This window comes from Helobdella robusta, assembly GCF_000326865.2.
Source record: "Helobdella robusta unplaced genomic scaffold HELROscaffold_9, whole genome shotgun sequence".
Taxonomy (NCBI): Eukaryota; Metazoa; Annelida; class Clitellata; order Rhynchobdellida; family Glossiphoniidae; genus Helobdella; species Helobdella robusta.
The window spans coordinates 1196292-1223261 of record NW_008705512.1 but is presented as its reverse complement, the minus strand read 5'-3'; the positions used below and the strand labels follow the sequence as shown (position 1 = coordinate 1223261).

Sequence of the window (26970 nt, the reverse complement as noted above, 5' to 3'; positions counted from 1 at the left end):
AAGAACTTGCCAACTTATTTAAAGAAGTGTCTCATAAAGTTCTTAATGCCAAAAATGGGCAAGTTATAAATTTTAATAAATTTGTTACTTAGATTAAAATTAATTTGTGAGGCCTACTTAATGAAAATTTTTCGTTTTTATTTAACTCATTTTTGTTTTTATTATTTTCTAATTCTCTCTTATAGCAACTTATCAGTCTATCGTTAAATTTCAATGCTTTTTGAAACAACTTCCAAATTAATAAAAATTAAAAAAATTTTTCATTAGTTGCTTTTTTAAACATATCCTCAAATATTCAGAAAGTATAATTGCTTATTTCAAATTTTATTTCATGACTTTATGTTGATTATTTTACTTAAGCCAACTTCAACAACTAACCTATTTTTGTCCTTTTTTCAGGTCTAAAGAATGCCTTATCTCCATAATGAAAAAATTAAATTCAAGAGATCCACATGCTTCACTGATGGCACTTAATGTATGAAAACTTTGGTCATACTATCTTAATTGATGTCTTATTTATTTACACTTTTTTCATAATGTCATTTGGAGTTAATGACCTATTGTATCTTCCAATGTTTCATTTAACAGTTGATGAATTTATGTTATAATTTTTATGTTTACATTCATAGTTGTTGGAATACTGCGCTCAGACCTGTGGCCACAAGTTTCGACTGGAAGTTGCTTGTGTGGAGTTTGCTGGAGAATGTAGATCTCTACTCAACAGTGGCAGGGTATGTTTCACATGATTATGCCTCAAGAGGTAGTTGTATTTTTTTTTTCATCCTTTGTATCTTTCTATATTCTATCCTTTATTGTTGTATCAATTCATAAATTTATTTTTTGCATTCATTTGTGCAGTTTTGATTGTTTTTTTGTATTTTTAATGGCAATTGTTTACAAATAATAATGCAGACCTTCGTCATGTTTTCTTTGCACTTCCTTCATCGTGGCAGACATTTTTATCTCACATTTTATGTAAACATTTTTTCTGTTGGGCTTCAATTACTTGAAAGAGCAATTGTATTTTTTTTTATAATTTTAAACTATTATTATTTGATGAAATAAAATTTAAAAATATCATTCAGCTGCCAAAGAATTGTTCAGAAAAGTTGAAAGCACTAATCAAAAAGTGGGCAGAGAATGAATTCAAATCTGATCCAACATTATAGTATGTTTTCTTAGTTAATGCTTCCTTCTTTTTTCTCTTTCTTCCTTTCTCTTTTGTCTGGATGTTTTAATTTTAGAATTTCATATAGATTCTTATACAAAACATGCTATTATAATTTTCTCATTATGAAATATTAATGTTAATAAATCATGGTTTGCTAAGATAATTTAGTTGTTCCATCTTATTTATGCCTACTTGTTTTCTCATTTCAGTTGCGGTTATATTAACTATAATTATATTTGTTGGTTTGTTGGCGTGAAACTATTAAATAAAATAAATCACACCTCATACAACCAACTAATCTACCATCCAACCAACTAATCTACCATCCAACCAACCAACTATCCAACCAACTAACCAACCAGCCACATTCCCCAGCTGTACATGCAGTTAAAGAATGAGGGCTACACATTCCACGTCTCAGAAGAGGAGGAGGTTCAATTTTTGATTCAAATTTTTGTTTTATTTGTTTGTTTTTTTTTTGTTTTGTTTCCATTCGATCAGCAATTCATTCTTGAAATTCTCATCTCTTTCGCGTTTATGTTTTCTGTAATTTTGTTTATCAGTTGATGGATCATTGATTGATGTGAGTTGAATGATTTCTCAATCTCTCAATATAAATCACAAATTATTTATTGATTTGTTCAATTTTTTAATAGTTGAATTCAGTTTTTTTTCTGCCTTTTTGTTCCGAATATAATGAAGATTAAATAAAATGAAGTGAAGATAAAGTATTTTTAATTTTTTTCTCAGCCAAAACTTTCTTTAATGGGCATGTTGACCTCAGAAGATGATGACCTTGCCAAAGGTTAAAATTTCTCAATCTTTATACTCTTTCATAACTTCGGTCTTAACGATCATAAAATCCTATCCTAACATAATATTTTCGAGTTGGTGAGCACTCCCTACATCCACTTCTTCTATCACTGCTCAAATCTGTTCACTAAGTTTTTTGGCTTTGCTGTAAAAAGCTTTAATTGGCTGTTTCATTAAGCTGGCTGTTTCATTCACTAACCCTTACTCTTCCATAAATTATCTGGGGGAGAATTTGGTGGTGAAATAAAGATTGAGCTGACTTGATGTCTTGTGGCAGGGATTATAATATTTTGGACTGAATCAGGAGGGGATGTTTTCCAATGGCACCACCTCCTTGTATATTAGTGCGTGATTTTTGTTTTCTTCCAAACATGTCCATCTGTATGTTTCAACTTTTTATGAAATGCTAACCCAAAACGTGTTATGTGTCTGCCACTGAAATATTCAATTCATATTTTTATGACTTGTTGGAAATAAATTTAGCGTAATTTTAATTTTTAATATGAATTTATCTGTCATTTTATAAAAATGCTTCATTATTCTAATTTAATTTTTTCTTATTCAGCCATTGCACTGTCATTGAAGGAGACAACGCTTAACAAGCAAGCAACTTCACAGATGAATAAATCTGTTCATCAAGATGTCAGAGAGGTTAGTTTGGGCGAATGAGAGATTAATTGTTTTATTGAACGATTGTGTAAATGGTTGATTGTGTTATTGGGTGTTTAAGTGATTGATTGGATGGTTGGTTCATTGATTGATTAAGTGACTGACTAGAGATGATTTCCAAATTGAGTCACTGAGTTTTGAGCAAGTGGTCAACTCATTGGTTTATGGGATCGAATAACTGGATGGTTAACTTAAGGACCAATCGATTATACTTCTCATTTTAACCCCTCAACTGATCTCTTGTTTATGAGCGCTGATGAAAGGTTCTAATTCAGTTTATGCTAATTTGTTGCATACTAAACCTTCGTCTTGATTTGGGCTCTACGCTGCATAAATTTATTATGATTATTTATACAAAAAAATTTAAAATTCTTCATTCGCAGTTAACTTGCACACAACTTGCCTTACACTTAACTCGTTGATACTTAATGTTGGCAACATTTAACCCCCCACCACCACCACCACCAGGTGAAAACGTTGTATGATTTTGAGGCTGTTGAGGATAACGAGCTAACCTTCAAAGCTGGAGAAATAATAAAGGTGCTTGACGACAGGTTGCTCATAATTTTTAATTTTTAATTATAGTATGTGAGTTATAATAATAGTATGTGTGAATAATAATTGTAATATGTGAATAATAATAGCAATAATAATAATAATATGTATGTGATAATTTCACATGGTGATTGAGCCATCAGTATTACAATCCCATGTTTTAATTCTCATATCTCGTTAGTTTAGCCGCACGTGAGAATGTAATTTTGTAAGTTTTAATTGAGGCAAATGATAATACTTTGTACAATGACTAAGCAATGATCGTGCTATTTGATGTTAAAATTTGATGAACTGTTTTAAAGTGATCCGAACTGGTGGAAGGGGTCGTCGTGCAGAGGGGAGGGGCTGTTCCCTGCTAACTTCGTTACTGCTGATCTGACCACTGATATCGAATCGGAAAAGGGTTGGTGATGATTGGTTGTTTGTTCGTTGATGAATATTATTTTGATTGGTTATGAATGGTGGTTCGTTGATGAATGATTTTGATTGGTTATGAATGGTGGTTCGTTGATGAATGATTTTGATTGGTGATGATTGGTGGTTGTTCGTCGCTAGATGATGTTGATTGGTTGATGCTGGTTTGTTAGATTGCTAATTTTATGTCTGGCTGATATAGGAATGAGTGTTATTAAGCTTTTTGTGTGGTGGATGTTGCGAATGTTTTCATGATTTTACAATTTTGAGCTGTTGAGACACTATAAATATTAATTTCATCATTATTATCACCATGTGCAAGTATTTACACATTTTTGTGAACCAGCTGCTAAAGTACGGAAGTCTGTCCATTTCCAGGAAGAAGTGGAGGTTGTCGAATGTTCCACTGTGTCTGAAATTGACGAGGTTTGTGCCAGCTTTTTCTGCGTATATTTAAGAACAGATTAGCTGTAGGTATGATTGTCTAATGATTAAGACACCTCGTCCTGTTGCTTCAGCGAGTGGGTTAAAATGCAAAGTAGGCGATGAGTGGATTAATGAGTACACGTGCAATGCGTGCGTGTGTGTGAGTGTGTGTGTACTGTTGATATCTCTGAGAATATTAATAGAGATTTAATAATAATTAAGGTTGTATTTTTATAAGAGTGCCTTGTGAAACTTTTAATTTAAATTTCTACAGATCTATCTTATTTTATCTCATTATATCATTAATTGATTCATTTCTTCATTTGTTTAACTTACGTAGGAGAAAATTAATGAGACGTTGAACCTCATTCAAAACTCCGACCCAGAGGAAGACTGCGATCCAGCAGAACTCTTACAACTGGAAGGTCGTTGGGATGTGGTGCAGTCGTTTCTTATAATTCTCCCTCACAGCTAGATTGAGCGATGATTCATTTTTCACTTTTTATAAACATATCTCATGATCTGCTTGTTTAAAACGCGTTTCAATAAAATAATTGAAGCTTGCTCGACAATTTTTAGAACCGCTTAATCACCCTCATGTTCTTTCTTTTAAATATTCCATTAATCTTCGAACAATGGTGACAGTTGTGATGATAATGGTAATGTGTAGGTAGTACTGATAGTAAGCAGAATGTTAGTTCAGACATGATGAATGTGTGTTGTTTTATATTGACATCTGCAGAGCAGTGCAAGTCTATGTCTCCACTGATTGACCAGGAACTTGAGAAGATAGACAAGTAAAGTTCTCTTTTTAAATATCCATGTGCAACAACTTCTGATCTTACATTTCTAATACATTAGCATTTTGTTGTGATGATAAAATGAGTTGATAGTTGTTATTGGGGAATTCTCAGTGTCGTCTAGAGGCGGTTGTCTCGGTTGAGATATTTTGTTCTGCTAAGAGGAGTTCCGTTTCGTTAAATATTATTATGTTGCACAAATACCACCACATTACAAACTTGCACACACCATTGTACAAGCCCTCATCATTTTACAAAGCCAGACACCATGTTACACATTGGTACACATCATATTACAAACACACGCACACTCAGCATATTGTAAGCACATACACAAACACACACTCCATCTTACAAATATGCACACGCCGTATTACAAACACATACGCACACCCCATTACGATCCCACACACACCATATTACAAACACATTCACACGCCATACCACAAACACGTACGCCTTATTAACAAACACACACGCCAAATTTCAGACACAAATATACATCACATTACACATACACACACCATATTACAACACACACACCTTATCACACACACACACGTCACAGACAGCACATAACACTGATGGAGTACAACCAGAAAGTTACAGACGCATTCAACATGTACCACTCGCTCATGGCCGAACTGCCCATGTACAACTATCCAATCAAAAATCAAATGAATGACCAGGTACGTAAATAAATACATCGATTTAATTGATTAAAACATTTCTTTCCTAACATTTTAATTCCAGTATCGAGATAACTTATTTGTTATGTTCTCGTTTTTTAGAACCTTCATTTCATTTTGGTTCACCAAAAAATTGTTACTGGCTGTATTATGAAGAAATTATTATTGGTCCTCCTAATCTAACCACTGAAATAGATTATAAATGTTGAACTATAGTACTTGAACCCAAACGTCGTTCGCAAACATTTTATTTTACTTTCGGGTTTTGTTGTTACCTTTAAATCATTATTCACAAACGTTTGGTAGGTTTTTCCATAAAAATTATAATATATCCGTGACGTCGGTGCAGCTCTTGCTTGCTGTACAGTTTATAATGGAAAGAATGCGACAGGGCAATTCCACGTCTGAAACTCTATGAATCTAACATTTGATTTTATCGCGTTATTAATTTGATATATTTTTCTGAATGTTATGTAATTAACTATCCGTTCAAATCATCAGGTGGTTGCTCCATCCACTTCTTCATTTCCATCATTCCTTCCATCGTTCAGGTATTTGTTCATTTATTCATTCAAATGTTTGTGGGTTTTTTCCGTTATTCTATTTTTTATTATTCTTTTGTAACTTCTGCGACAGCAGTGAGACATTTGCTAGATTTGTGATGTTACTTCTTTCGCTTTATGGTTCCACAAATTTTATATTTTTGTTTGGAGTTAATTTTCCAGTTAAAGCGCCTAATTCATTTGCATAATCATTCAATAATTTCGATTTTTAGTTCTAGTTTGCCGGGGCAGATGTTGTTACAGCAGCATCAACAACAGCAGAGAGTGCAGGATATGTCGTTGTACACAGTCAAGCAACCAAACGGACATCAACAACAACATGCTCAGTTTTACGCACCACAGTCACAAATTCCACCTCTTCAGCAGCAGCAGCTACCACAACAATTCAAGCAAGAAGCAACTGTGCAACAACAAATGCACGCACAACACATCCCACTACTGCCACAACAACAAATTCATCTACAGCAAGTTGGACAACAGCAACAAATGCTCAACACTTTCCAACAACCAGTCACCGCTTCGCCTGATTTAATTTGATTTAAAATTTTTTTTTCTTTAAAAATTTAAGTGTATTGAAATGCTGAGGGAAAAATTTATAAGTGTGCTATAGCCGGATATTTATTATCTAGTTATGAATATCATAATCGTTGTAGTTATTTTATCATTACGAACATTGAATATTAAGCCCACCGGTTTGATAATTTGCAGAAAATCGTCACTATGTTGTACAAAAACTTAATCGATTTCTTCATTTTATTCCGTTGCCTGTCGTTATTGTGTTTTCGAAGAACTGGTTTGTTTTGCGAATCAAGATTAGAAATGCATGGCCTCAATATGTTTTTTAATATTTTCAAGTTAAACTAGGGTCGTCATCATTCTCTATATTACCTTAATCATAATCAAATCATCCACTCTGTTTCCGTTGTTTAAAATCAAATCAGAAAAGAATTAAATTATTCCAAGATGTTACTCATTATTTTCCAATCACCTCTTGATAGAATCACTTCTTGATAGTCAGTGTTCTTTGTTATTTAACGACACTGTTCAGATTCATTTGTTGGCAGTGGCTGAGATAAATCGTCAATAAACTAGTTCATCAGTTCAGTGAACTTCATGGCCGTGACACTTCCGTATATGTCGTCGCTGTTCCGTATGTGCGTAATAATGCACTTGAACGCATTTAAAACACGCGGTACGTCGGAATAAAGGTTGGTACGCAGTATGCATTTCTCAGTTTGATGTGAGGCGGTGTAAAAGGTGTTAAGTACTGGTTTTCAGTTGGTACGAAATTTTCTCGTTTTGAGTAGATGTTAAGTTTTATTTATTCATGAAATCAAAGCACGTAATTAGTTGAAATATAAAACTCGTCCCGTGTGTGATTCACTATTTGCTCGTGATCACTTGAAATCTGACGTGTCAATAGGCAGAGCTTGTTTACGATAGATTAGTGTCCTGTAAATGGTGTTTCCTCTTCTTAATTTCAAAGTTAAATTCAAAAATTTACAGATCGTCTTACAATAAAATGACATAGAACTTAAACAACGAATTAATTACAAAAGCGTTGTGAATCATCATCAAACGATTGGGCTTTCCGAGTGGCTTATACAACGGCGATGCAGATTTTTTTCTTTGAATTGTTGAAAAACAGCGTTAACAATAGAATAAACGTTGTGTGTACTGTGTATGATGTGTGTATGTATATACCTATTTATGTGTGTATGGGTGAATGCATGGATAGATAAATGGGCGATGCGTTGTTCAGATTGAAGACTTCTAAGTTTTTATAATGCAGAATTTTAGACAGACTCTATCTACATTTCATTTACGATCTGTATGAATTTATTGATAATAACAAAGGTAAATACCATAGATATTTTAGCATCTGTTACAAACACTTCAATCAACGAAATGATATTAATGGATATATCAAGAGTTGAAATTCTATGATGCGTTGGAAAATATGTAATATCATTGTTTTTATAGTTTTTATAATGCATAATGTTAGACAGACTCAATCTTCATTTCATATACGATCTGTATGAATTTATTGATAATAACAAAGGTAAATACCATAGATATTTTAGCATCTATTACAAACACTTCAATCAACGAAATGATATTAATGGATATATCAAGAGGTGAAATTCTATGATGCGTTGAAAAATAAGTAATATGCTTATCGTTCATAATAAAATTAATATATATAATAAATACAAACAATGTATATAATAATTACAAACAATGTGTATAATAATTACAAACAATGTGTATAATAGTTAAACATAATCGATATACGTACATTCTATAAATATATTATTATTATTATTATCAAACGGGCAGATCAAACTTGATTCAATCCAGCCTCTCTCATGTTGGTTCAAAAGCGTAGAACAAAATTTTCCCGCCCCCCCCCCAAGAATAAAATCAAGAGGAGATCACACAGAACTTCGTGATCCTACCTTGAGACTTGTTTTGGGTACATGCAAAGAAGTATTTATTAGACCTCAATTCATATTCAGACAACTTCTTTTATAATTTCTTATGAGTCTTGTAATGTTTTCATATATTGCATATAATGAAAGAATGCGTTCCAGTATTGCTCACCTTTAGACTACCACTGAACACCCACCATATAATATTTCTTTATATAATATCTTAACAATATTCGCGTCTTTGGTCAAATTCGTAAGTCTTCCTAAAATGACGTACATACAAGAATTTCCTTGCGGAAATTTGGGTGGCGAGATGGTATGTTATTTAAAACGCCTAGTCCTGCGGTGACTGTTTTCGAATGCAACTAAGCGAACAGATTCCCATATAATGTGCGTGTAGGTGTGTGATGTGAGTGTGCGTGTAGGTGTGTGTGTGATGTGTGAGGCAGGTTCGCATGCGCTCTGTGTGCAGTCGAATAAAAAATAAAAATTAACAACAACAATAATATGTATATTAAAAAAAGTATACTTAAGATTAGTATTTTGAAAACGTGTCTCACGAATCGATTATATATACATATATATTTATTTCATAATCCACATATATGTATTTATTATATATCATTTATATATATATGTATTATATATATATAGATATATGTATATATATGAGTGAAAATAGTTGATCTGTTATTATAATATATATATATATATATATATATATAGATGTTTATACATGTATATATGTTGGTAATAGACCATAATGAAATTTATAGAACATGTATATATAATATATGTATATATATATATACATATATATACATATATATATATATATATACATATATATATACATTTATGTATTCCTTAACAACGTAACGAGCGGGGGGAACGACTGAGCTTCAGACGATGTCTGCCTGCCTATCGCTCTATTTATAGATTGGTTATTTTTGACGTTTGTTTTTCATTAAATCTGCAATTACTTCGATACAATTATTAGCAATTGACTGAATTTATTTGTAAATATTTTTCACAATTTTTCGGATTACCTACTTTTTTATACTATTTTTTTGCAAACAATAACCGAAAAAATTTTCCGTGTTTCCCTGATCTGATCTGAGCAGTTTGCAATTGTTTCTCATTTTTCTAGTAAGTTTGTTTATCTCTTTTCAGCAAATTCATAATTTTTGTGATTATTTAAAAAAATTGTCATATACATGTGCTATTGTAATTGTATCTACTAGGAGGCTGGCCATGCCATGTGTTTTTTTTAATATGTAATTTATAATTATTAAATAAAGCATTCATTGTAGACTTTAATTTAATATGTGTAGGTGATAAATAATTCAAATTTAAATGTTGGGGTTGTATGTAATAAAATGTTTTTTAATATTATTTTTTTAGTACATAATAAAATAATAAAAATTAAAATAACATGAAAATTAACGTTAGCTTCTTAGCTTCATTAATCATAGCAATTAATAATTAATTTTAAATGTAACTTCAAAGTTAAGATTGATTAATCATGAAAAATATTAATACAGAATTGATAGAGAAGTGATTATTATAATTATAATTATTATAGTAGTAGGAGTTGGTAAGTTCTATGTTGAACTACTCATGAAGTCACAAGTGGTGTGATTGACTTGATTGTTTATTTGTTTAATAAATTGGTTAATTTTATTTAATTGAGGTGTGTGTGTGTGTGTGTGTGTGTGTGTGTGTGTGTGTGTGTGTGTGTGTGTGTGTGTATGCTTTTTATAAACAACACTAATAAAATATTTAATAATAATTGAATAAATTGATTCCTGCCTTGCTTGTTCAATAACAAAAATTTATAAAGAATGGTAATTTTATGTCAATGTGTCAATTGACCAGTTTGATTTTTCTAATGAATAAATTATTAAATTTTTTAAAAACCAAATTCCAGAATTGTGGTCACCAAATCATAATAATGGAAGGTGAAAATGGTAGCAAAATAACTAAAGAGGGCTGGCTTTGGAAAAGAGGTACACTTTTGATTTATGCTTACTAGTAAATAAATACTAATTTAATTTATTTAATACTAATATTTTTATTATTTGACCATTCAATATTGATTAGCATCTTATTATTTATTGATCAATAACAATTTCTTAGTAATCTGTATTTATTGTCTTTCGTTAATCACTGAATGAAACCAAGGAATTTTTGAGTTTGTAATTGAAGTTGTGCTTGTTGTAATCAGTAACTTGTTTGAGTCCAGGATGTTGCACCATGGTCAATATGTTGCTGATATGTTTTTTTCAATTATTTTGAATGATTTCATGTTGTTCATACTCATAACAAGCCTATAGGTATTTCTTTTATATTGTGTACTTGAGTCATAGAATAATTAAATTAGGTGACTGTTTTTCTCCCTGTGTTCTAAAAGTAATTTCTAGAAGTATAGTAGGCATTTTTCCGCTGCTAGCCTTATTTTCTAAATTTCAATTTATTTTCAAATATACAGTTATATTGTAATTTTTAATTTTTATATATAGACAGCATGTTTTTATGGTAATATGTAATCACTGTTAAAATATTTATTTTATTATCAATGCTTAAGGTGATTGTGATGTGTTGTGTGTGTAATATTTCATTCCATTATACTATTATAATTGCTGTAGATTAGGAAACTGGAAATTTTTTAAAACTCAGTTTCCAATTGTTGTGGTCATGTTTCTGTCTGATTTATGAAATATGTTTTAGTGCTTGGATTTCATTTTCACATATCAAAATTGAAGATTTGCAGTCACTAGATTTTTTGTTCATGGTATATCTTTGTTTGTCATCTGTCATTCTATTGCTGTCATTCTATTGCTGTGAAAGAGTGGACTGTAATCTACATATTTAAATTATAGAATTGATTTACATTAAGAATGAGTTTTAAATGAATGTTTCTTCTTTTCTGTCATCCATGAAAAAGGAGTAAAATACATATGGCTGGCAGTCCATTGCTGTTTTATTTACATTAGTCTTGAATTTTTTTTATAAATCATTAAATGGTTATAAATTAGTTGTCTTATTGTTAGTTGAAATTTTTATGTTGGCAGGAGTTGGTTTAAATCATGCTAGTTTTTTTTATCTGACTAATTATGGTTTAAAAGGAATTTTTGTTTCATCCATTTTTAAATTTTTGTGTAAGCATCTTCCTGGTGTGAGTATCCAATCCACCATCAACTGCAAATGATTTCTTTATGTGTATGCAGATTTAAATAAAGTTTTGATCTTTTGAAAAGTTTACTGAATTTGGTTGCTATTGCTCCATTCCATTCATTTTTGAAAGTAACTTTTGTCAAGACATTATAGGTAATAAAACTTACTTTTCAACTAGGCGTTAATAATGTTCACGTTGTTCCATTGTTGATGTTGATTTTAGATTTAACAGAATAATTTTCCACATTAGAAGTTCATTCCTGTGTTTTGGAGTTGCCTCACTCCACATGATCTGCCAGTGATCATGTTATCCACATTCCTTGATCATTGTTGTCCCAAATTTTTATTCAGCCTGTTTTATGATAATTATTTACAATAAATATTGCATTTTAAAGTTTATGAGTTTATATGAGTTTTTATGTTGTTTAATTATATTCGTAAATGTTGTTTTTCAATAAACACTGATTAATATTGAATAATTTATTCATATTTTACAATGAATGATAAAATGGTATAGTTATTTTTATATGTTAAGATATGGAGGACAAATAATCATTCATAATATCAAGCGCATTACATCTGAAAATGACTTGCCAATTACTAATTATTAACATAAATAATTAACATTTGGACTTGAAATTAATTCTTCAGGCGAACACATAAAAAATTGGAGAAAGAGATATTTCATCTTAAGAGATAATGGCACATTTTATGGATTCAGATGCAAACCAGAGCATGACCAACAGGATCCACTAAATAATTTCACCGTCAAAGGTCTGTCCGTATGGTGTGCACTCCTCTGTGGTTATCTGCTGTTTCAGTAGCTGTTATTTAAATTATGCTATATTTATCTTATTCAATATTCAACTTAATCTTCCACCTCACTAACTTTAATTTTTCTCTCACCACTTTTTATTATGTTATTAAATTTTTTTTCTTTATATACATTTATTTTCAAGTCTCATTTTTTAATTTATTTCAAACTAATCAACTTTGTCCTTATCTTCTCTCATAAACTTTCACAATCTTTTCAGATTGATATCAGTTTGTAAGCATTTCAATCTTATTAGTCTCGATTCATTTTTCAAAATATCTCTTTCAGGTGCTAAAATAATTTTATTGCTGGCAGGTTGTCAGCTGATGAAGTTTGAAAGGCCAAGACCTAACACGTTTGTGGTGAGGGGACTGCAGATGACGACTGTTGTTGAGAGAATGTTCTCACTTGATACACAAGAGGAAAGGTGAGTCTGGGCTGTGTTATGTGCTGTGTTATGTCATAGATTTCTAGTCTAAGGAACCTCTATGCCTATGTCTAGATATCTATGGTTATCTGCTGTGTTATGTGTTGCCCTGTGAGTCAGGCTGTCCTGTGAGTCAGGCTGCATGCCACCTTCTGACTTTGTGTAGAGTGAGCTTTTTAATGGGCTTGATAAGCCTGGTATTCATGATGTTAAGGATGGAGATATGAATGATGAAGTTGATGAGACAACATGCATAGGTAATCTCGTTAATTAGGAACTTTTTATATAATTTTGTTATGCTAATTCTAGCAATATAATCAAGGAATAATTAAATGTCTTTTTGGGTGATGAAAAATTATGCCACAAACTAATTAGGCAAAAACTGCATTTGAATGCCTGGATTGTATAATGGGCTAGTTTTATTTACTCGAAAAAAGCAAATGTGTGCGTGAGTGCTTGCGTGTGTGTGTGTGCATCATGTTTATTCATAGTAAGCTTTCTCAGTGGAGGTGCCACTATTTCAATGGCAATAATTGGTTAGATTGGTTTGGTATTTGGTTATCAGCGGTGTAATGATCATCAAGGTGTTGAGATTGTGTAAATGATGTTGGTACTTCTGATGACAATTGTCTCGTTAGCCTGAATGTTGAAAATTTTATGGATTATGATGGTTGTATTTTACAACTTTTTTTACTTTTGTTTATATTTTTGTTTACAATATTTATGATTTGATTTCTATGTAGAGATGAGTGGTTGCAAGCGATAACAAGAGTGGCTGAGAATTTGAAGGATGGAGATGATGACGTCGTCGTTGAAGAGGAGGCTGCCAGGAACTACAAAAAGAAACCAGTTGGTTTAATTGTTATCAATCATTTGGTTGCTGTTGTTTGTTATTGCTGTTAATGTTTGCTTTTTGTTGATTTGATGAAATATTTCGTTCCTGGGTAGCTGATGAGGGGCTGATCCCGGCCGCTCGCCCCGTAGTAGTGGTGGGGCTGGGATCGAATCCAGATGCATCCTGCAGAATGCCGATATCTAATCTCTGTTTCTACTTTTCTCTTTTCTTATAATCTTGCAGCTCCCAAAACTTGATTTTCTCAATTTCAGCTATTATATCTTGCTTCAAACATATTTCTTAAACTTTTATTATTGTAACTACTCTATTATACTTGCTTTTATAATTTATTTTTCCATTTTATCTTTTCAGTTTTTGGCATTTTTACTTGACTTGGTTTTTTCGGTTTGATTGTTGGTTTTGAATGAAACACTTGTTTTTATTTAAATGACATTTTTAGGGACACTAAACGGCATTTTCTTGCTTTTTGAAACCCCTTTTTCAAAATGTTCTTTTGAAAATGAAAGCATAAAAGAATAGTAAAATATAATATTATTGTTTGTGTAAATTTGCTTGCATGAAATTGTTTAAGTTGGGCATAATAATTCTAATAAAATTTGAACTGATTTTCAATGAATTTGTTAACTTGTGTTTTAATATGCAATCCTTCAAAAAATCTAAAAAAAATTTGTTTTTGCTATTTTTTAACAAAAATGTTAAACTAATATTTATTAATCAATATTTAAAAATTAAATATTTTCCTAATTAAAAAAATTATTGATTTTAAGTTTCAAACAAACATTTAACACATTTTTGCAGCTTTGGTCCATTTTGTAATGAATGAACCTCATTGGAAGCATTTGCTGATTTATGATAATATATAATATGTATTTGAGTGTATGTATGTGTTTGTGTGTATGTATGTGTTTGTGTGTATGTATGTGTATGTGTGTGTGTGTTTGTCTGTCTAACCTTTAATACATCCATGTAAAGTAATAACATAACAATATTTCAATATTTTGGTTCAACAGCAATTATAAATTTCAATTTTTTCTCTATTATGAAATAGAAATTGGAAGATTTTGAGTTACTAAAGGTTTTGGGCAAAGGGACATTTGGCAAAGTCATCATGTGCCGTGAAAAAGATACAGGTCTGTTTGTCTATCTGTCTTCTGTCTGTCTGTCTGTTTTTGCCAGCTAACAAATATTTCCTATAGAGATAATTTAATTTTTTATATCATTGTTTATTATTTTTTGTTATATATTTATTTAAAAATATGGAGTGGCTGAATGGCCTAGTGGTTATAGTCGCCGGGGGTTGTTTTGCAGTGCGTGCAGTGACGGTTCCTCTATGACAAAAGGATCCCGGCCTATCACATTTCTTCCTGTGAGATGCGTCGTTTAGCCTGTATTTTTATATGATGTTTGTCCCTCCTTACTTTTTTTAACCTTTGAATAAACATCTGCTGGCATTGTTTGATAGTAAAGATAATTTTTTGATTCCATATGCATCATATAGTCATTTTAACACCATATATCATATAATTCATTCATCTCTTTTATCATCTTGAAGGATTATAAATTCATTTCTAACTCATGCTACTTTCCTCAATTTTAAATCTTTTCTAGATGAATGTGCTATTATTTCATTAATCATACACACTTGAAATTATTTGCAAACAATCTCTTCTTTATCTAACAAGCTCTCAATTTGAAAGATCTCAGCTTGGATCTCCTCTTTCAGTTTTATATTTTCTAGATATAATTTCGTTGTTATTATTTTACAGCAATATTTTTTAGCATTGTTTCAGAGTGGAATAACCAAGTTACGCCATTTCACTGGAAGACTTTTGCAATCCCACAATTTTTGATCTCTGTTCAATTTTTTGATTAAGATAGCTACTCGTTGACCAGATTGCTGTAGTGAGTGGCCCAAGTATATTCATCATATAAGCGGCTCATTCTTTAATTAAATACACAGCCTCATAACAACTTTCTACAACACGAACCATATACTGGACATCTTGTTAGTTTTACCTTTGAACGATTGCCTCAACGCTAACGACATGATATTCATGCATTTGTACATGTTGTTTATTGTATATAATTTCTTTATATATTCATAAACAAATATGACTTGCTAATTCTTTAATTTATATAATTGTTGTGCATTGCCATTGCACAGTGAGCTGTTACCCACCTTTCTCCTTCACTTGCTTGCATTACTCACTTCACTACTTAATTAGTTAATGATTTCACTTGCTAATGTGATTCACATTATTCTAGATCTTGTCATTCAGTTCTGAAATATTTAATACAAGATAACACACACCACACAGGTAAGCTCTACGCCATGAAGATACTGAAGAAATCTGTTATCATTGCAAAAGTAAGCTATGTAATTCAGTTGTTTTTGCCTTGTTTCTCTTGTTGTTTCAGCTGCTGCTACTTTTGTTTTTGTAGTTTTGTAGCACACGTGAGATCTTTTTCACATTTAATTTCAATTATATTGTAGTTTCTTTGCACAGGATCTATTTAGCATTAAATTTGAGTTTATTTTTTACTTTTAGTTCTGTTGGTTAAAAATTGTGCTCATTGATATACATACAAAATGGATGCCTTTTTACTAGGCTTCCTCTACCTTATATAAGAAAGACTTCCACTGAGTCATTATTCCTGCTTTGAATGTGTGGTGGCAATTTATTGAAGTAGATTTCTAATCATTGAGAGTTTCCTTAAAAAACACAAGAATCTTTCAAGTTATTTTCAGTACAATTGTTCAAATAATGTTATTGTGGTGGTGTTCTGATGCAAATGAGAGTTTAATAGTGCTCACATTTCACTGTTTTGTAAAAATTTTATAGAAGAGCTAGTTTAACAGTTGAAGTTTATATCCTCCTGTTAATTGATAATTATTAAGTTATTAAAAATTATTCATTGATTTACTTTTTATGCCAGAATAATGTTGTAAACAAAATATCACTTGAATATTTTCTGTAAGTTCAAGTGTTTTCCTGATCGTTTTAAGAAGGTAATAATAAATATGTATATTATTTTAAATATATATATATATATATATATATATATATATATATATTTGTTACTATTGGCAAGTCAAATTTTCAGGTCAATCCTCTGCCTGACCCTGATTGTATGATGATTGATTGCCTGGCAATGCAGTTTCAATTTTAATCGCATCTAAGCTTTCATTCATAATTTAACATGTTAAAGTTTTCACTTTCCTCACTCAATAAAATTCGCAATGCTCAAGTATTTTTCAAATTTATTTTTTCAAGTAAGTCCAGCTTGCCCTATATAACAACAGGTTGCTAATAATGTTGAAAATACTCAATCACAATGGTTAGCCAGATTATTATGATGTGTGTGTTGAGGTCCAGATGATATTTGAATGACTTTAAGATGCCGAAGGTGGCTCATTTAAAAGATTTAAGAACCATGTAGGCATGAAGAATCTGGGTTTTGATTGCTTTTGAATGCTTAAATAAAGTGAATAAAGTTTAATTGTTAGTTTAGATGATAGTTTATTTTTTTAACTGCAACATTAACTTGTTATCAGTTCAAATTCTTCCTCCAGCCTTCACTGTTTAGGTGTTAGTTATTGTTCCAGCGTCAATTAACATTTAAATGTTGTCTCGTGATCAGTGTATTTTGATCAGTTCGTGAATCCATGTAGAAGAAAGAGGCTTCTTAATTGCATTCCTGATTTATGACTCACTTCAATGTGCACGTGCACAACCTGTTGTTCATTCTTCAGTTATTACTACTAGCTCAGTGCCATCCCTTCACCTGTGAACATTCGAACATTACTCGTTCTGCTCATATCGCAAATTAAATTTTCAAAACTTCCTACATAATTCAAACTGTTAAAACGAACGTAATTAAAATTTACACTAAAATAATTCATTCCCCAAAATATTTTTTGAGCCACTGTTATATTGTGGCTTTAATATTTTGTTTTCTAGTGTCATGATTATATTTTTTTTGAAGTTTTTCATATTCAGTGGAAGATTTTTCATTTAATTTTCTTAGTTGAAAAACTTTTAACTTTGTTAACTCGTTAAAGATTCAAGAGTTACATTTCCAAACAATTCTTTACTGTTCTGTGGTGTGTTTTTGTAAAGTTATTAACTATGCCATTACATTTGGGAGTAAGTTGATGTTATAATTGATGTTGTTACAAATAGCACTATTATGTTGTTGAATTGTATTTAACGGAGTTATAAATAAGGCTACTATTTATTGCAATTCCATGGTAAAATGCCTATTACGGTTATGCTCTATGCACTGTTATAGCTTTTAAAATGTTATTTCAGTTCGTTGTCAAATTAAGAATCATATCTCTGAACAATTCATGTTGTGATCTCATTACCTTCCTACATTTGTTGAGTATGTTTTATGTACTCTGAGTAACGAGTTTGTGTGTTTTGTGTGTATGTATGTGTAGTCAGTGGAAGAAAGAGGAAGAGAGAGAGAGAGTGATAGAGGAAAGAGAGAGAGAGAGAGAGAGAGAGAGAGAAAGTTTAACAGTCAAATGATTGAATGTATATTCAATGGTTGAACGTATCATCATTCAAACATGACCAGGAACTTCTGGCACGATATGCAATATTGCATTCGTTCATAAGGTTGTCATCAGTTTGTCTGTTTTGTTTGTAAATGATGATGATGATGACGACGACGATGATGATAATAAATAAAAGATGACTTTTTGGAATTTTCTTAGCAGCTCTTAAGTAAAATTTATATATTATATTATTGAAAGCTCTAAATTTAAATGAAATGGATACAACTGATCGTCTAATTTGGCGCAAAAAGTTGATGGCAAAGAAAACAACGTCCTACCTCGGGAAACTGGGTCTCTGGACGCAAAACGAAGATTGATTGATTGATTATATTACTGAAAAATTACCAGTATAATTTATACGAAGATTATTTAAAACGTTGATTTGATATGTTTAGGACGAGGTTATGCACACTTTGACCGAAAATAAAGTTCTCCAAAGAAGCAAGCATCCATTCTTAACTGTTAGTTGGAATATTTTTTTTCTAAGAGCGTACAAGTAAATGCTGATAATTATGTTCGTATTGTATGCAACTGTTTGTCTAAAAAAACTGGTACGTAATTTCATGTTTGTTTCATCTGGCAAGTTGTGCATAGATGAGGAGGAAAAAGCTCAGGTGTGGAAAGCTCATATGGAAAGGTTGATGAATGAAGAGAATGAGTGGGATGGAGATGTGGAATCCGTGGTCACACACGGACCTATAGAGAAGGTGACGATGGAGGAAGTAGAGAAAGCAGTTAGAGAAATGAAACTAGGTAAGGCGACAGGGGTTTCGGAAGTGGCGGCTGAACATATTAAAGCGAGTGGGGTGATAGGAATTGAAGTTATGATGAGAATTGCTAACAGTATGTTTGATGATGAAGGTATACCTGAGGATTGGCAACACAGTGTGTTGGTGCCGTTGTATAAGGGCAAAGGAGATGTGAGAGATTGTGGGTCATACAGGGGTGTGAAATTACTAGAGCACGGAATGAAGGTAGTGGAGAGGGTGCTTGAAAGGAGGTTGAGAAGTATGGTGACAGTTAATGAAATGCAGTGTGGGTTTATGCCTGGTAGGGGAACGGTGGATGCGTTGTTCATGGCGAGAATGTGAATGTTGCAGGAGAATTATAGAAAGAAGAAACGAAGATTGTACATGTGTTTTGTGGATCTAGAAAAGGCTTTTGATCGAGTACCGAGGAAGGTCATTGAAAAGGCGTTGAGGAAGAAAGGAGTGAATGAGAGACTTGTTAAAGCTGTGATGCAGCTGTATGAAGGGGCAAAGACAAAGGTGAGGGTTGGAAGGGGGATGTCGGACGCTTTTAGTGTTAAGGTAGGAGTGCATCAAGGATCAGTGTTATCACCGTTTCTGTTTGCAATTGTGATGGATGTTGTGTGTGGAAACATAATGGAGGGGTTGTTATTTGAGATTTTGTATGCAGATGATTTAGTCTTGACGGCTGATAGCATGGAAGAATTGCAGTTAAAATTTGACAGATGGAAAAGTGTTATTGAAAAGAAAGGGTTAAAAGTTAATATTGGTAAGACGAAGGTAATGGTGAGTGGGGAAGGTGGGGAACGAGTGATAAGTAAAATAGACCCCTGTGGGGTATGTGATAGGAGAGTGAAGGCTAACTCGGTATTGTGTATAGGATGTCAGAAATGGGTGCATAAGAGATGTAGTGGTGTGAGGGGGGCACTGAAAAAGGTGGAAGGCACGTTCAAATGTAAGAAATGTGTTCATGGTGTGATTAATAGGACGGACGCAAGGACGGGGTTGAGTGATGGTATTGAAAGAGTGGAAAGCTTTGTTTACTTAGGGGATAAGCTGAATGCGGATGGAGGATGTTTGAGCGCAGTTACGGCTAGAGTTCGTGTGGGATGGATGAAATTTAGGGAACTGGGTGGGGTATTGTGTGGAAAGAAATGGTCAGTGAAGATGAAAGGGAGGGTATATAAAGCATGTGTGAGAGCAGCGATGATATATGGTGGTGAAACTTGGGTGTTGAGGAGAGAGGAGGAAAGTGTACTGCAGAGGGCTGAAAGAGCTATGGTGAGGATGATGTGTGGGGTTAAAGTGAAGGATAGGAGGAGTAGTACAGAGCTGATGTCAATGATGGGACTGAATGAGGACATTGTGACATTGATAAGGAGATCGAGATTGCGGTGGTATGGACATGTGTTGAGAAGGGATGAAAGGGTCGGGATTAGGCGAGCGTTGGAGTTCGAGGTTGAAGGAGTGGTAGGAAGGGGTCGTCCGCGATTGGGATGGAGAGAGCAGGTGGAGAAGGACAGGGTGAAAGCGGGGTTGCGTGATACTGAGGCGAGTGACAGATGTGGATGGAGTCGAGGGGTATTTCGGTTTCATCATAGGTAGCCAAACGGCAACCCCCGATCTCGGGGAAAATGCCGTCTAAACGTGTGTTTGTTTGTTTGTTTTTTCATTGGTATATAATGCTGTTATATTTCATGTAATGTGCATTTTGGTTTATCCAACTGTCGATGTTTGATTTATATTCAAAGTTGTCAGATTTTTTAAATACTATTGGTAGCTTATTGATAAAAAAACAACGAAGTGAATTACTATATATTTTGTTGCAGTTGAATTGAATTCATTTGGCAATTCATCATTGAATTTTTAAGATAAAAATGTGCTGCAGAATGGCTCTGGTTTGTGTTTTTTCTTTATGATATATTATGGTGTCCTGTCTTAATAATGGCCTGCTCGTGTTTTTATTTCATTTGCTTTTCACTTTGATGATTTCCAATATAATTTCTTGCTTTTTATTTTTATATAATAGTTAATGAAATAATTAAAATGCCTCGTGAACCACATTTACAGCAATTAGCATATTCGTTTCAAACTGTTGATCGTTTGTGTTTTGTCATGGAATATGTCAATGGCGGAGAACTCTTTTATCACCTTTCAAAAGTAATTTGATACTCAATGTGTTTGCTTTCTTCGTCGTGTTTGTCCTTGTTTGTTTGTGTGCTTGTTTGTTTGTTCGTTCATTTGGTCGTTCATTCGTTGTGTCGTTCGTTCCTTTGTCTGTTTGTTTTTTTGCTTGCTCTTTTGTTTGTTTGTTAACTTATTTGTTTAATTGTTTGTTTGTTGGTTTAATTATTTGTTTGTTGGTTTAACTGTTTGTTTGTTGGTTTAATTGTTTGTTTGTTTGCTTGTTTGTTTATATTACTCAATTCTGTTGTGTTTAAATGAATAATTAATTAAGCTTAGTTGTTATTTTATTTCATCTGCATTTGGAAATGAACATTTGATAAACTGATGTGATTAACAAGTGATGATATTTGAATAACTTATCAACAGTGTAATGATACGGAAACTCTGATCTGAACTTCAATCATCCCGCTTAACAATGTACCTCTAAGCCACATTTTTATATCACGTAATTTGTATTTTCAACATATTTCTGCTCCTTCTCTTGTCAGATGGTATTCAGCAGGCAGGTCCATGTCAGTCTATGACGCCTCATTTTATTCATTATATTTTATTATATCTCGCCTTGCAAGTATTTTTATTCCTAACAAACTTTTTTTTATGCCATCAATTTGTGGAATGTGCCATCAAATTTTTTTTTCTATGCCGTCAACACCCCGCATTCTTCTCTATCTCCCTCACTTCCTCATCTGTTTTGCAATCCTATTAGATTACTTTTCCAAAATTTATGGAGGGTTGCAAATGTGTTTTTTTACTCTTCTAAATTTTTTAACTTGTTTGAATGACTTGTTTGTTAAGCAATTTTACTGTAATTAACTTCTTCATACCTTGTTTCTTCCTACCAAACCATATACAACCACCAACCAGCAATCAACGATCATTAACAGTCAACATTCAACAACCAGGTACGAGTGTTTCCGGAGGCACGAACTAAATTCTATGCAGCAGAAATCTGTTCAGCCCTTGGCTATCTGCACGAGAACAACGTCATATATCGAGATTTGAAAGTTAGTACGAACTTTTTAGAGTTTGTTTCATGATATTACGTTACGTACATGCCAATGTCAGAAAAACTGACCAGTTATCCTCAGTTTAATATCATTAACAAACGATGGATATAAATAATAATGCCTCCTGATTAGCGTTCGGATATGCGCACACGCACACATCATCTACATCATCCTTATTTTCCAGCAGCATCTTGCTAGCTCCTCTCTGCAACGTTTCGACATCCTCTTTCAACTTCGTCATCTTCGTTGATTTATTTTCAAGTTGTTTATTTTTAATCAACTATTTCTACCAGTTTTGTAAAATTTTAGCTCATTATTTGATAGATTGATGTTTTTCTTCTTTTATTTTGATCTGGCAGAGTTTTTCATCATATAATAGGTCGCTTTTATATTACATAGTGCAATAGGGGATGATCTTGTAGATTGTAATTGCTTTAAGAATAATGGGTTTTCTTTCAAAAATTGCTGGCGAGAGATACTATCAATAGAATAATGGTAACGCAACGGTGGAATAACGGTAAAGTGTCCGGTCCGATTTCATTCAAATTCTGGAAATTTACACCTCTCTTACGCGATTAGTGTATGATGTGTTTATTCATGCGTAATCACGTGTTTGCGTGCGTGTGTTTGCGTGCGTGCGTGTGTTTGCGTGCGTGCGTGTGTGTGCGTGTAGTTTATGCCTCGGAGAAATGCAGCAAAGATAATGATTCACACTTGTCATAATTCTGATGAACATTCAATTGGAAAGCATGTGGTGCATTGAGTGGAGGAAGGGGATGCCGATTGATGACAGTGTGATAAAAGCTGCAAGAGTTTTTTTGTAGAAAGAGAATGTCATATTATTATTAGTTGTTAGTTTTTCCATATTATATCATAGAGTTTCTTATTGGTGCAGAATTTAATAAATAACCAATGATTGCTGTTGATTGATTGATATGTTTCTTTTTATTACTCACTCAGAGCGTGTTTGACGTTTTTTATGTTCATTTGTTTATGCTGATTTGAATGTTTGTTTAAAATTTCCGTTATTGTTGTTGTTATCGCTAATGCTACTGTTCTTCTTATAACAAGTCTTCATTCTTCTTCATTCATTCATTTTTACATTTATTCATTCACTCATTTATTCATTCATTCACTCATTTATTCATTCATTCACTCATTTATTCATTCATTCACTCATTTATTCATTCATTCACTCATTTATTCATTCATTCACTCATTTATTCATTCATTCACTCATTTATTCATTCATTCACTCATTTATTCATTCATTCACTCATTTATTCATTCATTCAGTCATTTATTCATTCATTTATTCTTTCATTCACTCATTTATTCATTCACTCATTTATTTATTCATTCACTCATTCATTCACTCATTTATTCATTCATTTATTCTTTCATTCACTCATTTATTCATTCACTCATTTATTTATTCATTCACTCATTTATTCATTCATTCATTCAATCATTTATTCATTCATTCACTCATTCATTCACTCATTCAAACGGCTTGTTGCCCCACAGTTCACTTTAATTCAGCAGGTGAATAACATTGCAAATATTTCATCTTTTAGTCATCAGTGCAAGATTAGTTAGTTTTACTTGTTACACGTTCCCTCGTCATAAATATTTATTTATATCCGTCGTAAAATCATCGGTTGATGGCTGGTGTTGGTGGGAGCAAGAACTATCTCTTATGCAAACTATGTAGATCATGTATGGAATACTTTTTATGTTAATAATAAAGTGTTTATAATAATGGGAACGATCTTTTATTCAGCAATTAAAAACAGTGAAAATGACAGTACAAATAAAATAAAATAATGAAATAAAATAAAGTGTTAAATGCGATAAATAGAGTATTAATCTGAGAAGCTCATCATTCGAATCAAGAGAGTACGACCAGAGTTAATTAGTTTTAAAATTGATTCATTTCACATTTCTGTCGCAATAGATAACGTATGACGATTGTAATAATGACAATTGTTGATAATAAACTGGTTTTAATGATGATAGTTATAGTAATAATCAATCAAATCGAATTTTAATCATTCAAATCAAAGAGAGAGAGAGAGACGATTGTTATTATTATTCTGGTGACAACGATTTAATTACATTAGTTACACCGGTGACAGCGATGTAATTACATTAGTTACATCAGTTCCGATGACAGCGATGTAATTACATTAACTACTCCACAGCTTGAAAACTTGCTGCTAGACAGAGATGGCCACATCAAGATAGCAGATTTTGGTTTATGCAAGGAGAACATGGCCTTTGGTACGAGCACGAAGACATTCTGTGGCACACCAGAGTACCTGGCGCCTGAAGTCTGTTCCGTTGGGTTTCTTATATTTAATGATTTCTATCCTTTTACAACTACAACACTTTGTTCTTACAATTTTTATAATAAATTCTTCATTTTTTTTTGTTTCAGCCAGTATTCTATCATCTATTTAAATTTGGTTATTGTATTATTGTTTTTGTTGCCGCTGCATTTGAGTGCAGGTCTTAGAGGACAACGATTACGACAGAGCAGTTGATTGGTGGGGCACGGGTGTGGTCATGTACGAGATGATGTGTGGCAGGCTTCCATTCTACAACAGGGAACCGGAAGTTCTATTTGAACTCATCCTCAGAGAGGACCTCAAGTTTCCGAAGAATCTCTCTGAAGAAGGAAGATCCGTTTTGAAAGGCTTGCTAACCAAAGATCCCAAAACAAGGTGGGTACTACTATGATTTTTACCATCTTATATTTTGATCGATGGTACATGACATACACTGACTGGTAATTATAGATTAGGAGGAAGTGAAGAAGACGTGAAGGAAATTCAAAGGCATCCATTCTTTGCTTGCATTGATTGGGTGGATTTAGTGAATAAAAAGGTTGTTGCTTCTTTTGGTTTCAGTGTTCTCCTCTAGCTTTTATAAATTATGATTTTTGTACAGCAATCATAATTTATAAAAGCTACAGATATTTATTGATGTGTATTGATATTTTAACATTATAAGGACAATCGGTATTTTGAGTGTGCATTCGATGTTCTTATAATTATTTGAAAATGTATTTATTTAAGTAGTATTGTTCAACTTTATTTTGTTTTTCCTGTGGTAATTGTCATACGTAGTCAGGGTTTGTTAGAGTTGGGTTTGTTTGTAATAAGAAAAATGAAAAAAATGAATTCACATCCAACAAATTTCTACTGTCCTACAGATTGAACCGCCGTGGAAACCAACACTCGAATCCGACACAGACCTTCGATATTTCTCTCAAGAATTCGTCAACGAACCAGTTTCCCTGACCCCAATCAGCAGTCAGTTGGACAGCATCGAGGAGACTGACTACCCATTTGTATCCTTCTCATATGGCAGTCGATGGAGTCTCACTAGTCACGTCAGTCAAATGTCATGCACCTGAGTTCAACAGCTTTCTATCATGCCAATGTTGACAGTGATGCTGTTATGTAGATTGGTGTGTGTGTGTCTGCGTGTAGGTGTATGTGTTTGTGTGTGTGTGTGTACCGCATATATGTGTAGATAGATTAGTGTGTTTGTGGGTGATGATGAGGTAATTCACAAACATCTTAATGATGTTGTGTATATGTACAACGATGATGATGATGTAAGAAACGACGTTGCAATGGAAAGTTTTTGTGATGTTTGAGGTTTCAGAGTAGAGTATTTATTTTCAAGTTCACGTTATTTATGTTCAAATTGAACCAATCATATAATTAGCCTGCGATTTTGTTGTTCAATGTAATTGTTGCATTGGCTGATGGCTGGTGCAAATATTGATGTCTTGTCTTGGATGGTTTTTTGATAGACAATCAATGATGATGATGGTTAGTTTCCCAAAGAAGTACTACTAACATTAATGATGATGATGACAGTTCTACGGTTTTTGATGACCATTATCATGAAAGTACTGTTAATTTCATTTGTCAAATATCATTGTAAATTTGTTAAAATTAATGAAAAACACTTTTAAGCACAGGTTTCTTTTATTATTAGTTTTTGGTGTTTTAATTTAAATTTAATTTTTGATTTAACTTGTCTTTATTTATTGTTAATGTTCCTATTGCTGGCAGCACTGGGCGTTGTGGCAATTTATGCCGTCATTTGTACACTTCTCGATCGTTATTACTATTATTATCGTTTTCTTCTTTATTATTTTAATTTCATTATTGCTTTTATAATTTTTAATGATAATATTATAAATACTACTAATAATAATAATAATTGTGGTAATTGTCGCCATGGAGTCCACTATGAAAAATAAATATGAATCGAGTTGGTACACATCAAGAGAAACAAACACATTTAATCTATTTGCACGTTTCAAGCGAACAAACATTTATTGTCAGCAAATGATACTGTATGCATGTATATATATATATATACACGCATATATATATATATATATATGTATGCGTGTGTGGAAGTTATTCTGGGGGCAAAGTGCATGTGATTCAATCAATGGTAGTACACAAATACATGAGTGCATTATTACGTTCGCATCCATTTTTGAACGTTTTTATCATTTCTATGGAATATATAAATAGGAACCAACTAGCAATTTCAATTAGCGACATTAATTTATTTAACTTACGCACGTAACACACCATTCACTAAATGTTCGAGTATGTGTGCGCGT

General features: G+C 32.5%; 2 protein-coding genes across 2 annotated transcripts in view; both read left to right on the top strand.

Moving 5' to 3' along the window:
* HELRODRAFT_108581 (hypothetical protein) overlaps window positions 1-7204 on the top strand; it is an 8246-nt gene extending 1042 nt beyond the window's left edge. The window contains exons 3-17 of the mRNA XM_009033075.1: window positions 1-58; window positions 400-475; window positions 630-731; window positions 1086-1168; window positions 1534-1603; window positions 1922-1976; window positions 2550-2635; window positions 3122-3207; window positions 3511-3611; window positions 3969-4048; window positions 4389-4473; window positions 4791-4845; window positions 5417-5537; window positions 6039-6088; window positions 6313-7204. Of these exons, the coding sequence (XP_009031323.1) occupies window positions 1-58; window positions 400-475; window positions 630-731; window positions 1086-1168; window positions 1534-1603; window positions 1922-1976; window positions 2550-2635; window positions 3122-3207; window positions 3511-3611; window positions 3969-4048; window positions 4389-4473; window positions 4791-4845; window positions 5417-5537; window positions 6039-6088; window positions 6313-6637 (1433 nt within the window). The 3' untranslated portion in view covers window positions 6638-7204. The remainder of the gene's footprint in view (window positions 59-399; window positions 476-629; window positions 732-1085; window positions 1169-1533; window positions 1604-1921; window positions 1977-2549; window positions 2636-3121; window positions 3208-3510; window positions 3612-3968; window positions 4049-4388; window positions 4474-4790; window positions 4846-5416; window positions 5538-6038; window positions 6089-6312) is intronic.
* A 3300-nt stretch (window positions 7205-10504) lies between these two features.
* On the top strand, window positions 10505-25623 carry HELRODRAFT_119785 (hypothetical protein; the record flags this gene model as incomplete). Its single annotated transcript, XM_009033074.1, has 13 exons — window positions 10505-10541; window positions 12361-12483; window positions 12839-12950; window positions 13694-13799; window positions 14855-14936; window positions 16125-16174; window positions 18766-18831; window positions 21190-21279; window positions 22209-22310; window positions 24518-24646; window positions 24825-25039; window positions 25115-25202; window positions 25531-25623. Coding segments are annotated over 13 exons (1293 nt in total), but the record flags the coding sequence as incomplete, so codon positions are not given.
* Window positions 25624-26970: the final 1347 nt, after the last annotated feature.